General features: G+C 41.3%; 1 protein-coding gene across 3 annotated transcripts in view; it reads right to left on the reverse strand.

The window, feature by feature from the left end:
• Positions 1-12173, reverse strand: part of LOC131258246 (uncharacterized) — a 55703-nt gene that overhangs the window by 15367 nt on the left and 28163 nt on the right. For 2 of the 3 annotated variants that reach the window (XM_058259416.1, XM_058259418.1), the window contains 2 exons: positions 7600-7821; positions 7284-7508 (listed from right to left, as the gene is read on the reverse strand). In XM_058259416.1, coding sequence (XP_058115399.1) covers positions 7284-7508; positions 7600-7821 — 447 coding nt within the window. The remainder of the gene's footprint in view (positions 1-7283; positions 7509-7599; positions 7822-12173) is intronic. The other variant, XM_058259417.1, reaches the window with a different exon arrangement.

The raw sequence follows: 12173 nt of genomic DNA on the forward strand, positions 1-12173 counted from the left end.
GCTTCAAGCTTGAAGCCCAAACTACTCACAGTGCCAATTGATGCCACATTGGTACAACTACCACTATCCATGATCAACTTGCAACTCTTATCAGCACATTTTGCGTAGGTATAAAAGATCGTGTTGCGGCGCTAATCGTCGGTATTCTTTGCTTGTGCAAAGGCGCAACGACCAACTGCAAGTGTCGCAGTCTCTTGTGCTCCCTCTTCCTCATTACTAGGGATCTCCATTGGCTCGTATTCTTCCTCCTCACCATCATTTTCTAGGGGCACTACTTCTACTTGCCCATCAATAAGGAAGACCTTGGTGCCCTGTTTCGTGCCATACTGGTGAGCAAAGTGACCAAACCCCTGACATCTAAAACACCTAGTCACGTTGCTTCTACGTGAGCTAGACCCAACAACTCCTTTACCCTTATCATCCTTGGGTCTGGACTGAGAATTACTGGAAGGCTTGAATTGATATCCAGTGTCAGGCTTAACCCAAGAAGGGTTGGCCTTAGCGCTAGAATCACGGGACTCAAACCGCCTTCCCACAGATGCCTTAAGGTATTGCTCGACCTCCAACACCACTTAATACATCTGTTCAAGAGTGTCTGTCTTTGGCGAGCAACTCTCTCTGGTGTCAGAACGAAGGCCCGTCTTAAATCGAGCAAGAGTGAGTACGAGATCCTCCTCAACTTCACACCGAGTCAAGTACTCTTCGAACTTCTCAATGTCGAAGAGATTGTCAATCTTCAACCAACCTCAAGTGATAAGAGAAAAGGTGGTACATCTCTTTTAAAATTTCTTTCATTTCTTCCCAATGGACTATTGGGGGTTCCCTCAACCTTTCTTTCTTTCGTTCCACGGTAATCCAAAACTTCTTTGCTTAGCCCACAAGCTTCATCTTAGTAAATTGGACTCAGCGAGCATCCAATATGTCGTACCACTCAAAATAGTGGTCCATATCCGCCAACCAATCTAAAAAAGTTTTAGGGTCCAAGTGGCCATTAAACGTAGGGGCCTCTACCCTAACTCCCTTGAAGAGTTGCGCATTTAGATCATAATGATCACGATGCCCCTCGCAGGGTGGGTGCACCGGTGAGCTCCCACAACTATTTCCTTAGCAACTCCCATTCCTTTGTCTATCCTCCTGACCACTTGCCTGAGATTGGGTATCTTCACCAATGGTGGTGTTTGTTCGGGTGAAGGTTTCAACTTGATAGACGCATGCATCTAATTGGTCCAAACGATTATTAACTTGTTAACTTGTTATAAAGATGCTTTGATGTTTGCATCCATAGCGTCCAACTTTTGGGTTATTCTCCTGAGAGACTCGGTAAGTTACTCGGTGTTCATGATAGGATGCAGACCAAAACCGCATCCAGTACGTGTGGGCATGCACTACACAACTCAAAGGATGCTAAGATGCAATTATGTGCCTAGACTCCACTATATGCACCTTAATGACATTAGATGAACCTATAGGACGCTATATAAACGAAATTACGCAACTCTACAAAAATCTAGCAATATGGCTGTCAAAATAAATGGATAACAAAAAATTCAGCAATGTAAATTGCTAACTTTCTGATAACAGAAATTTCAGCAGCTTATATTATGAATCATGGACCTCTAAACAGTCCTAAATGAATAGGTGTAGTGCATTAAAAAAAAAGAAAAAAAAAAGAACTACCCCTAATCATGCATTGTATTCCCTTATGACAACCTTAGTCTCTGAGACCAAATTTGATGCAGGACGTGAAATTAAATATGGAATGCAAGAGATCAAGTTTGAGATTATACCAATTTTAAACAATCACAAAATTCCACATCCTACATACTATCAAATATTCAAAAAGAGAAATCTATGGGGTCCAAGCCACTCAAGAGATTCACTAAATTTCAATTTGAGGGAAAATCTAGGGTTTGAAAATTGGGGATAATTGAGATTTGACTCTTCAGGGTTAGGGATTTGGATGAGGGGCTTTTTTTAGTCAAAGAGAAGGAAATAGAGGAAAAAGAGAAACTAGAATGAACCACGCATGCTGGACCGCAGATGGGCCTGGACGCACGTGCGTGACAGATCGTCCGCACGTGGGTGGGGCCCACAAAGTCGGAAACTGACTTTTAGGCTAGGATCGGCCAGGGATGGGCTGCCTCCATGCCAAGTTTCTCGTCGATCCGTCGCAAGGCGTGCGTAGTACTCCGACGAAGTTTCAACCCCTAAGATGGGCCAGAATCTGAAAATCTGTTTGTGCACTGTTGTAGGAGAAAACTTGGAATACGAAAGTGGGTGAATCTGAAGGTGGAAGGGGTGTAAAGGGTGATGGATGTGGTGCGTAGGAAGGTGGAGATGATTTGTTCTCTAACCACAAGGCCTTATCTTACCTCAATTCCCAGAAGAAATTAAATCCTAGGCATGCTAAATGCGTCCAATTTCTTCAGGAATATTCTTTCGTTCTTAAACATAAGGCAGGGATCGAGAAAAAACTTGTTGATGCCCTTAGTCGTCATGTGATGCTACTCCAAAGTATGAGAGTGGAAGTGACTGGGTTTGATTGGCTGAGAGGAGTATCATACATGCCCATACTTTGGTGAGTTGTATGCGTCACTACGAGATGGTCCGTCGACCGATAGTCGCGGGTTTGTCATCATCAATAAATTCCTATTTATAGGTGACAGACTCTGCGTTCCTCATATCTGCCTCCGTAATTTCCTAGTTTGGGATCTTCATGCAGGAGTAGCTGGTCATTTGGGGAGGGACAAGACCATTGCCCTTGTGGAGGATAGATTTTATTGGCCAAGTCTCAAGCAAGATGTAGCCAAGATTGTAGGGCAGTGCAGGACTTATCAACTGGCAAAGCTAAGGAAGTAAAATACAAGATCGTACACGCCTTTGCCAGTACCCCATGCTCTATGATAGGATATTAGTATGGACTTCGTGTTGGGCTTACCGAAAACTATCAAAAAACATGATTCTGTATTTATGTTTGTGGACCGTTTTTCTAAAATGGCCCATTTCATTCCGTGCTCGAAAACGTCAGATGCCTCCAATGTGGCTAAGCTTTACTTTTGGGAGGTAGTGTGTTTACATGGTCTACCTAAGACCATAATGTCTGATCGTGACGTACGCTTTATGAGCTATTTTTGGAAGACATTATGGCGCATGATGGAGACAAGGCTTCAATTTTCACATGCCTATCACCCTCAAACAGACGGTCAAACTGAAGGTATCAATAGGAGTCTTGAAATTCTGCTTAGATGTCTTGTGGGTGATCACGTCCGAACTTAGGATACCGTTTTGCCTATAGCCGAGTTAGCATACATTAGTTCCATCAATAGGTCCATAGGCATGAGTCGATTTGAGGTTGTGCATGTCTATAAACCTAGGAAACCTGTAGATCTCATACCTATGTCTATCCCATAGGCCAACTGATGCGGGATATGAAATTAAATATGGAATGCAAGAGATCAAGTTTGAGATTATACCAATTTTGAATAATTACAAAATTCCACATCCTATATACCATCAAATATTCAAAAAGGGGAATCTACGAGGGTCCTAGCCTACATACTTAAGGGCTGGATCAAACAAAGTTATAAGCCAAACAAGCCTAAAGGAGTGTAAAGTCATCCATTCTTGTAAAGGATTGTTCCCAACTCAAGAGATTCGCTAAATTTCAATTTAGGGGAAAATCTAGGGTTTGAAAATTGCGGATAATTGAGATTTAGGACTCTTTAGGGTTAGGGATTTGGATGAGGGGCTTTTTTTAGTCAAAGAGAAGGAAATAGAGGAAAAAGAGAACATGGAATGAGCCACACGCTCTGGAGCGCAAATGGGACTGGACGCACATGCGTGACAGATCATCCACACGATCGGAAACCGACTCCTAAGCTAGGATCGGCCAAGGATGGACAGGTTCTATACCAAGTTTCGGGTCAATCCGATGCACAATTTGCGCGTAGTACTCCGTCGAAGTTTCAGTCCCTCAGATGGGCCAGAATCTGAAAATCTGCTTGTGCACTGTTGCAGGAGAAAACTTGGGTACGAACAGAGGTGAATCTGATGATAGAAGGGGTGTTGAGGGAGATGGAATTGGTGCGTAAGAAGATGGAGATGGTTTGGATTGGATGTGGCTTCGCACCACGATAATTAACCCTTCGAGGAAGGGAGGGCTTCGCACCCAATTCGATTCTTCAACCCAAATAGAGAGAGAAGAAGAAAATGCAGGAATTTTTATTCAAAATCATTGCAATACCTACATGGGATTGCTATATTTATAAGTAACCCCTAAACCCAAAAAAGACTTAAATTACCCTCGCATCATGTGCACGCACTAATACCAAAGCTTAAAGCAAATAAATACTAATCTAAGCAATCCAAGCCGTTCATGAAGTTTCTAATAACAAAAATAATCAAAACTCATAATCCTAAATCATCTAAAGTAGTGGACCACGATAATGAGATCCGATAGTAGAATCTATGTGATGATCAGGTCCACTCCAATGCTCCATAACGCAACACTCTAATTATGAGGCCCATAGAGGGGGGGTGTGCATGATGTCCCCATCACCATCTGAGTCCGCACATGAGTTTGCATGTCACATACGTAAGTTGCATAGTAAGATCAGGAAGCGAATTAATGTAAGTAATCAAAAATACAAAAACGTTTGCTGATTCTCATCGCAGGTTTCATGAATTCCAAGTAGGAGATTATGTCATGGTTCGCATGAGGCCTGAACGGTTCCCACATGGGGCTGTTAAAAAGTTACAAGCGCGTAGCATAGGACCATACAAAATAATGCAGAAACTGGGTCCTAATGCGTATGTAGTAGACCTTCCACCTACCGTGGGAATTAGTTTTACTTTTAATGTGGAAGATCTAATACAATACAAGGGTCATGCTACTTCACCTTTTGATCCATCCACAGACCTCCCACAGACCATGACCTAATCCCAAATCCATGGCCCTTACCTAACCAATCATCCAAGCCATTACCACATTTACCTTCCTTGCCTGCTCAAAGCGAACAGATAGAAGACATACTGGATACACAAGCAGTTTCCACTCGACATGGAGGATTTCAGAAATTCCTTGTCAAGTGAAAGCACAGGCCAATCTCCGACAGTACGTGGATTACAGAGGACGAGCTACATCATTTAGATCCAGCCATTTTGGAGCACTACATGAGTTTTAGTCCGCCAGAGGCGAACTCTTCTCAGCTGAATAGAGTTGATGAGGACATCACGTCACGTACACCCTTATGTACGTATCAGAGGCAGGCCGCACCAATTTCCCTTTGGCTAGGCGAATACATGCGATCATGCTGAAGACTTCATGTGCATGTGCGAGCATCTGGAAGACCCTACACTGGAAAAATGCACATGGGCTGCTTTATGGAGTGATCCAGATCATTGGATCGAAGGGACGCGACCATCAGGCCATTGGATCGCATGGATCACATGATCGGGCCATTGATCGTTGATCGTCCACATCTGTTTTACACTTTATCATATTTTAAGATTTAGTTTTTCATTATTTTATATTTGGACACATTATGAGTGTTTTAGTTGATTTTATTTAGACTAGGGCTATTTTCGTTAAAGTTCGCAAGACGGGGATTTTTGTAATTTTTGAAATTTGTTGAATCTATAAAAAGAGAAAGACGTGTGACCTCTCTCCCATTGAATTTCGTGATTAAAAAAATAAAAATAAAAAATAAAGAGAAAAGCTCTTGCTTTCTTTTCCATCTTTATGCAATTTGAAGATACTTCCATGCGATTTGTAAGGAAGATTAGTGCGAGGCTAATCTTCATCAACAGAGGTGCGATGTCTCCATTTATCCCCACACCATCTTCTCTTTTCTTCCCCATCCAGGTATTTTCTTCAGATTCTTAATTCTTCCATCACAAATCTTCGTCTTCTCCCAAACCCAACTTTCTCATACCCATCCACAATCCAAAACCTGACCTAAACCCATCCTCTCACGCCACACGTGTGATCATATGGCCACACGTGTGAATCCCACCTGCCCCTTTTAGTTTCCCACCATCATTATCAAAATCCCTTTCTTCCATTCCCCGAATCCCTAACCCTAAACTTAAATTTCCCAATTTTCCTACTTTCTCAAATTACCCAAATCCTAATTTTCACCCTAGGTTGTATTAGGTTTCCTATTTTGAAATAAACTATACCATATACTAATTGGATGTCCCTACATCCATTAGATCCTAGTTTCTTTTTATTTAATGATCTTGTGTTACAATGTTGGTAGCTTAAGTCAGGATTATGCATGATTTTCTTTTGATTTTCATGATATTTGTGATGAATATAGCGACGTTTGCGTTTTTGTTAAATATCTTAATTCGGTTATTTGATCTCACATGTTACTTAGTTCATACATCGGTCCTGCATCACAAAAGTTGACATAATTAGTGTTTTGACGGGTTTAGGTCAACATGCGTGAGGGAAGTTGCTAAGATTGTTTATGAGTTGGTCTTCAAGATGAGGAAAAATCATCAACAGAACTCATGACAATAGGTATCAATATGGCCAAGAGCAAAAACAACAAAGGTAAGCTCCATGTTCAAATCAAATCCAATAATGCGCAGGATGCTCTAAAACCATATGGTAATATTTAAAGATGAATTCATGCAGGCAGTGATATTCATTATAGACGAGAAATACAGAGAAGTGCCAAAGTGTACTTTTTTCTACAAGTGACCAAAAATACCCTAGAGTGGGTAAAATGCCTCAAATGCATTTACAGATGTCAAAATCCTATGATATTGATTTAAAATGATGAACAAACCAGCTCATACTAACGAGGGGTGGTGTAAACTTAAACACCCATATAACGATTAAAAATTTGTCAATGGTAGTATGCCATCAACACAGCAAATAGAATATGGGACTTTTTTTTGTGATCTGCAAATAAATTTTACTAAGGATGGCCATTTTTATCATATTGTGGTCTTTCTAGAGCTCAAGGACGGCAATTACCAACATCTACATGTCACATCGCTTTATTGCAATTGAATACTTTTCCATGTGAAGACATCACCACAATCATTATAGATGCGGGTGATTACAAAATATTATCAGAGTCCAATTTGTTGAGAATTCTTTGGAGTTGAAACTCCCGCGTACCCATGGAATACTTGAAGAAGCAGATCGATTCAACATAGTAAACACAAAAGACAGCTTAGGAATGAAAAAAATAAAGAAAAGGACCAACAAATATTTCATAACTCATGAAAACAAATAATAAAGCAACCCTACAACCCGATAAAGTTACCTTCACACACGCCCTCACTTTCACTCTCTTCATCATTAGTATCTTCCTTGTCATCATCACCACCACCACCACCACCAACACCACCATTTTTTGCAACTGCCAACCTGGGCTTTGGGGGAGGAATAATGAAGTTGGATGTGGACCTTCGGCGAGAACTTGAGACAATGTTACTCATGTCAATGCCCAGCTTTGCTCTTTTCTTCTGCTTCTTGACATCTTTGATTTCTGAAGATGGAAAACACAAGGCATGGACTTATTTCACATTAACTCATGAAAACGAATAATAATGCAACCTTACAAAACCCAATAAAGTTACCTTCACTCGCGCCTTCGCTTTCACTCTCTTTGTCATCAGTATCTTCCTCATCACCATCATCATCACCAGCACCACCACCATCATTTTTTTCAACTGCCAACCTGGGTTGTGGGGGAGGAATAATGAAATTGGATGTGGACCTTCGGCGAGAACTTGAGACAATGTTACTCACGTCAATGCCCAGCTTTGCTCTTTCCTTCTGCTTCTTGACTTCTTTGATTTCTGAAGTTGGAAAACACAAGGCATGGACTTATTTCACATTAACGTGAAAAAATAAATAAATCTAAGCAAGCTTCATTTACTAATGCTTAATGCTAAGAGCCAAGCCCACGTCAAATCATCATCATCATCATCTAAGCCTATCCCAATTAATTGGGGTCAGCTACATGAATCTTGTTCCCCCATTCCAACCTATCAAGGGCCAGACCTTCAGTTAGACCATAGGTCCTCAAGTATTTTATTACCACCTCCATCCACATTCTTTGGGCATTTTCCTTACCCTTTTAGAGCCTTCAAATTGTACCAACTCACTCCTAACCAGCACAGTTCTTGGTCTCTATTGCACTCGTTGATTGTAATCAACCTATGTACTAGACAATTAGATAGCACTTGATTGCAATCAATCTATGTAATAGTCTATTACATCACACCTGTGAGTTCTGGGCTCTCATTGCCGGTCCCAAGACCATAAAGGAGAGTTGTGAAAGGTTGGCAGCCAACGTCAAACTTACGCCATAACTTTCATCATGAATCCAAACTCACATCAAAATATGACAAAATGGACCAAAAAAATGGAAGAAATTGGAAGCGGATGGCATTGAAGTTTGACGAACAAGTTTTCAACTGAAACATTTAAAAGTAAGAACAGTTAAAATATCTGTTCTGAAAACCCAATTTGTTTGCCTGAACTAGTAGCATCAAACTATTATTGGTAATCAATGCTGCAATATCAAGCCAAAAAATACGTTGCTCATAACATATAAATTTAACTATTGAAGCTTCCCAGATATGGTCTCCATCAAGCAGTATTTACCATGGAAACAGCATAAATCATGCAAATGGACTTCCATAGTCCAGAATTATTAGTCACTTACCAGGTGCCACTGGATGCAAGAAACCTATCCAGCACAAAATGCAGAGCTTGATGAATAAAGCCACAAGCTTCTATAGAAGAAACCAATTCTATGTTCCCAAACATGGTTTGCATAATCAGGAAGAACAGTCAACTAGGGGAAAGAAAGGTTGACAAGATTGAAGCAAGGAGTCAAGTGGTTCAATGAAATGGGATTGGTAGATTAAATGTTTTTAAATTACGAAAAATTATTAACAAGGAAAAGTAGGTAGGAAAAAGAAATACAAGTTCTTTTCAAAAAAAAAAAAAGAAGAAGGAGGAGGAAAAAGAAAGACAATAAAAGAAGGGTAGTGGGACAGCATGCCTGTGTAAAGAGTATTATCCCAATGCGTGAATTCTAAGGTTACACAAATTACAAAACCTTGAACGGTCGAGATGGCAGCCCCCATTTTCTCACTTTCCGCTTCAGCTAGGAGCACCCAGATTCCCCACATCCATAGGTTTCCAATAGCGACAAATTATACCTACAGAGCTTCACTTTCAGTGAACAGCTTTGGGACCCACATGAAAGAACAGATCCATAAAAACCGGGTCACCCTTTTTCCTTCTAGATATTTTTCTTCAGTCAGGGGTAACCAGAATCCCAGATTCTATACACTTGCAACTGCAAGACACCATGCTTAACAGTGGCTCTTTTTTTTAAATCTGCAGAAGCAAACATTCCAACCACCATAAATTTCCGGTGGTTACCCAGCGTGGGCCACCGAAGCCTCTATCCTATCATTGCCCAATTCTCCTAGAGGTGGATAAGGAAAATTGGGACCCGAAACCTTTCAGGTTTGAAGTAATGTGGCTGGAGATGGAAGGTTTTTCAAACTTGATTAACGACTGCTGGGGATCCTTTTGAGTAAAGTGATTTGCGGGCTTCATATTAAGCCAGAAATTGAAGCATCAAAAAGGTAAAATCTTAGCTTGAAGGAAGTAAGTGTTTGGGAGCAGAGATGGAAAATGAAAATATCCCACCAAGATTCAGGAGCTCAAGAACATGGCAGAAGAGAAAGCTGTCAGAAGAAGAAAAATTGAATCCCCAAAAGCAAGGGCAAGATTACTCAAGACACCTAAGGGAGGAAGAGATCAAGTGGAGGCAATGTTCATGTGCCACATGGCTCAAGGAAAGTGATGAAAACACAAGCTTCAGCCACAAATTAGCAAGTGGCCAGGCTAGATGCAACAGGATTTTCAGCATTACGATCGAGGGTGAGAGGAATGAAGAAAAAGATATAGTGCAGTGGTCCAGTTCTACAAAAAGTTGTCTGAAGAAGGTTGAATAAGGCCAAAACTAGAGAATTTGCCCTTTAGCAGACTTTCTGGGGAAGAAGCAGAGCTGATTGAGAAGTTGTTCTCAGAAGAAGCCAAAAAGGTTGTGAATGCTTTGGGGAGGGATCAAGCTCCTGGTCCGGACGATTTCCCATTGGCTTTTTTCCAAGGGTTCTAGGAAGTATTGAAAATGGATGTGGTGAGCTTCATGAAGGAATTCTTTGAGCAGGGGTGGATATCGAAGGAGTTTGGCATATCATTTATAGCTATAATTCGAAAGGTAACTGGTACGAAGAGTTTGAGAGACGATAGGCCAATCAACCTCATTGATAGCCTGTATAAGATTCTAACTAAAGTGTTGGCATCCAGGTTCCAGGGTTTTCTAAGTTATAATGAGCTTTTGTTGAAGGTCATCAAATATTGGATGGTGCTCTTATAACTCATGAGTGTATTGAATCCAGATCTAAGGACATCATGAAGGGTGTTGTTTATAAGCTGGACATTGAGAAAGCATATGACCATGTGGATTGGGGTTTTCTGGAATACATACTAACCATATTGGGTGTGGGAAGAAATGTAGACAGTGGGTGAAGGAATGCATTATTCATCCTGGTTTTCAGTTTTGGTTAATGGCTCCCCAACAAGATTCTTTAAGAGTTCAAGAGACGTCAAGCAAGGTGATCCGCTTTCTCCACTTCTCTTTGTGGTGGTAGCTAAAGCATTGGGCAGAATGTTAGAGCGTAGGCAATAGGTTGGGTTGCTTTGTGGCTTTTTGTTGATAGGGCGAATTTACCAATGTTGCACGCACCTTCAGTTTATTAGTGATCCGCTACTCTTTTTTGTCCTGCTGAGGAATCCATGGTGGAAAGCTGAGGATGGTGATTATATGTTTCGAAGCTGTGTCGGGGTTGAAGGTAAATATTTGCAACAATGTGATGTTAGGGGTTTCCTTGTCTTGAGAGTAGACTGAGCATTTGGCTTGCATCTTTGGGTGCAAGACAGGCTCTTTACCTTCCACTTGTATTGGGAAGCTTGCTAAATATCTATGGGATGTTGTTTTAAAAAGATCTGAAAGAAAGTTACCTAGGTGGAAGAGTTTAAACCTTTCTTTTGAAGGCCAAATTACTCTCATAAAAGCAACTTTGTTAAATTTGGCATCATATTTCATGTCTCTTTTTGGGTGCTTGAAGTCGATGCTAGCTAGATTGGAAAGATTGAGTGAGAATTTTTATGGCAGGGTTCGGAAGAGAAGAAAATGTTCCATTCGTTGAGTTGAGTGCAGGTATGCAAGCCCAGTGAAGAGGGAGGAATAGGCATTAGAGATTTGGGTTTCATGAACAGTGCTTTGCTGGGTTAGTGGCTATGGAGGTTCACAATGGAGGATGGTGCCCTGTGGAGGGTAACTAGGGTGCCCTATAGAGAGAAACTATCGGTAACAAGTATGGATGTTCTGAGGGAGGGCGGTGTACCAAGGAATCCTCCATGCATATAGAGCCTCAGTGATTTACAAGGGGATTGCCTCAATGAAGTCGATTTTTTTTAAGATATTGGTTTTGCCCTTGGGAATGGGGAGAAGATTCGCTCTTGAGAGTACGCTTGGGTCAGTGATGCGTCATTGCAATCTACATTTCCAAGAATGGCCTGACTATCTATGGGTCATAATATTCCGAAGATGTGATGCTTCTCCATTTGTGGAAATACCTTCGTGTGGTCTCCCCCATGGCACAATTTCATTAAGTGAAGGAGTAAGGAGTTTGCACGTTTGCTTGATCACATCTATCTGTGCTAATAGGTGATTGGGGTACAGGATAGGATGGCGTGGCATAAGGAGAAATCAAAGTTCTTTTCTGTCTGATCCTTCTAAAATGCACTCCTGAAGCATGAGAGGGGTGGCATGTCCGTGCAAACACAGTGTGTGGTCCCATGGGGCCCCTCCAAAGATTGCGGCTTTCGGGTGGCTGGTTGGGAGGGAAAGGCTATTGACCATGGATAATCTTCAAAAACAAGCTATGATGATTTCCAATATTTCCGTTCCGTTTATTGCAAATGTTAAACCAGTCCCACTTGCGCATCAAATATGGAGTAGATTTCTAAGGATCTTTAACATTTCTCAGGCTATGCCAAAGGTCAGTCGGTAGTCTTCTTTCGGCTTAGCACGGCATGCGAATTAGGAAGCAGAACAGGG

Source organism: Magnolia sinica, chromosome 10 (genome assembly GCF_029962835.1).
Source record: "Magnolia sinica isolate HGM2019 chromosome 10, MsV1, whole genome shotgun sequence".
In the NCBI taxonomy this organism is placed as follows: Eukaryota; Viridiplantae; Streptophyta; class Magnoliopsida; order Magnoliales; family Magnoliaceae; genus Magnolia; species Magnolia sinica.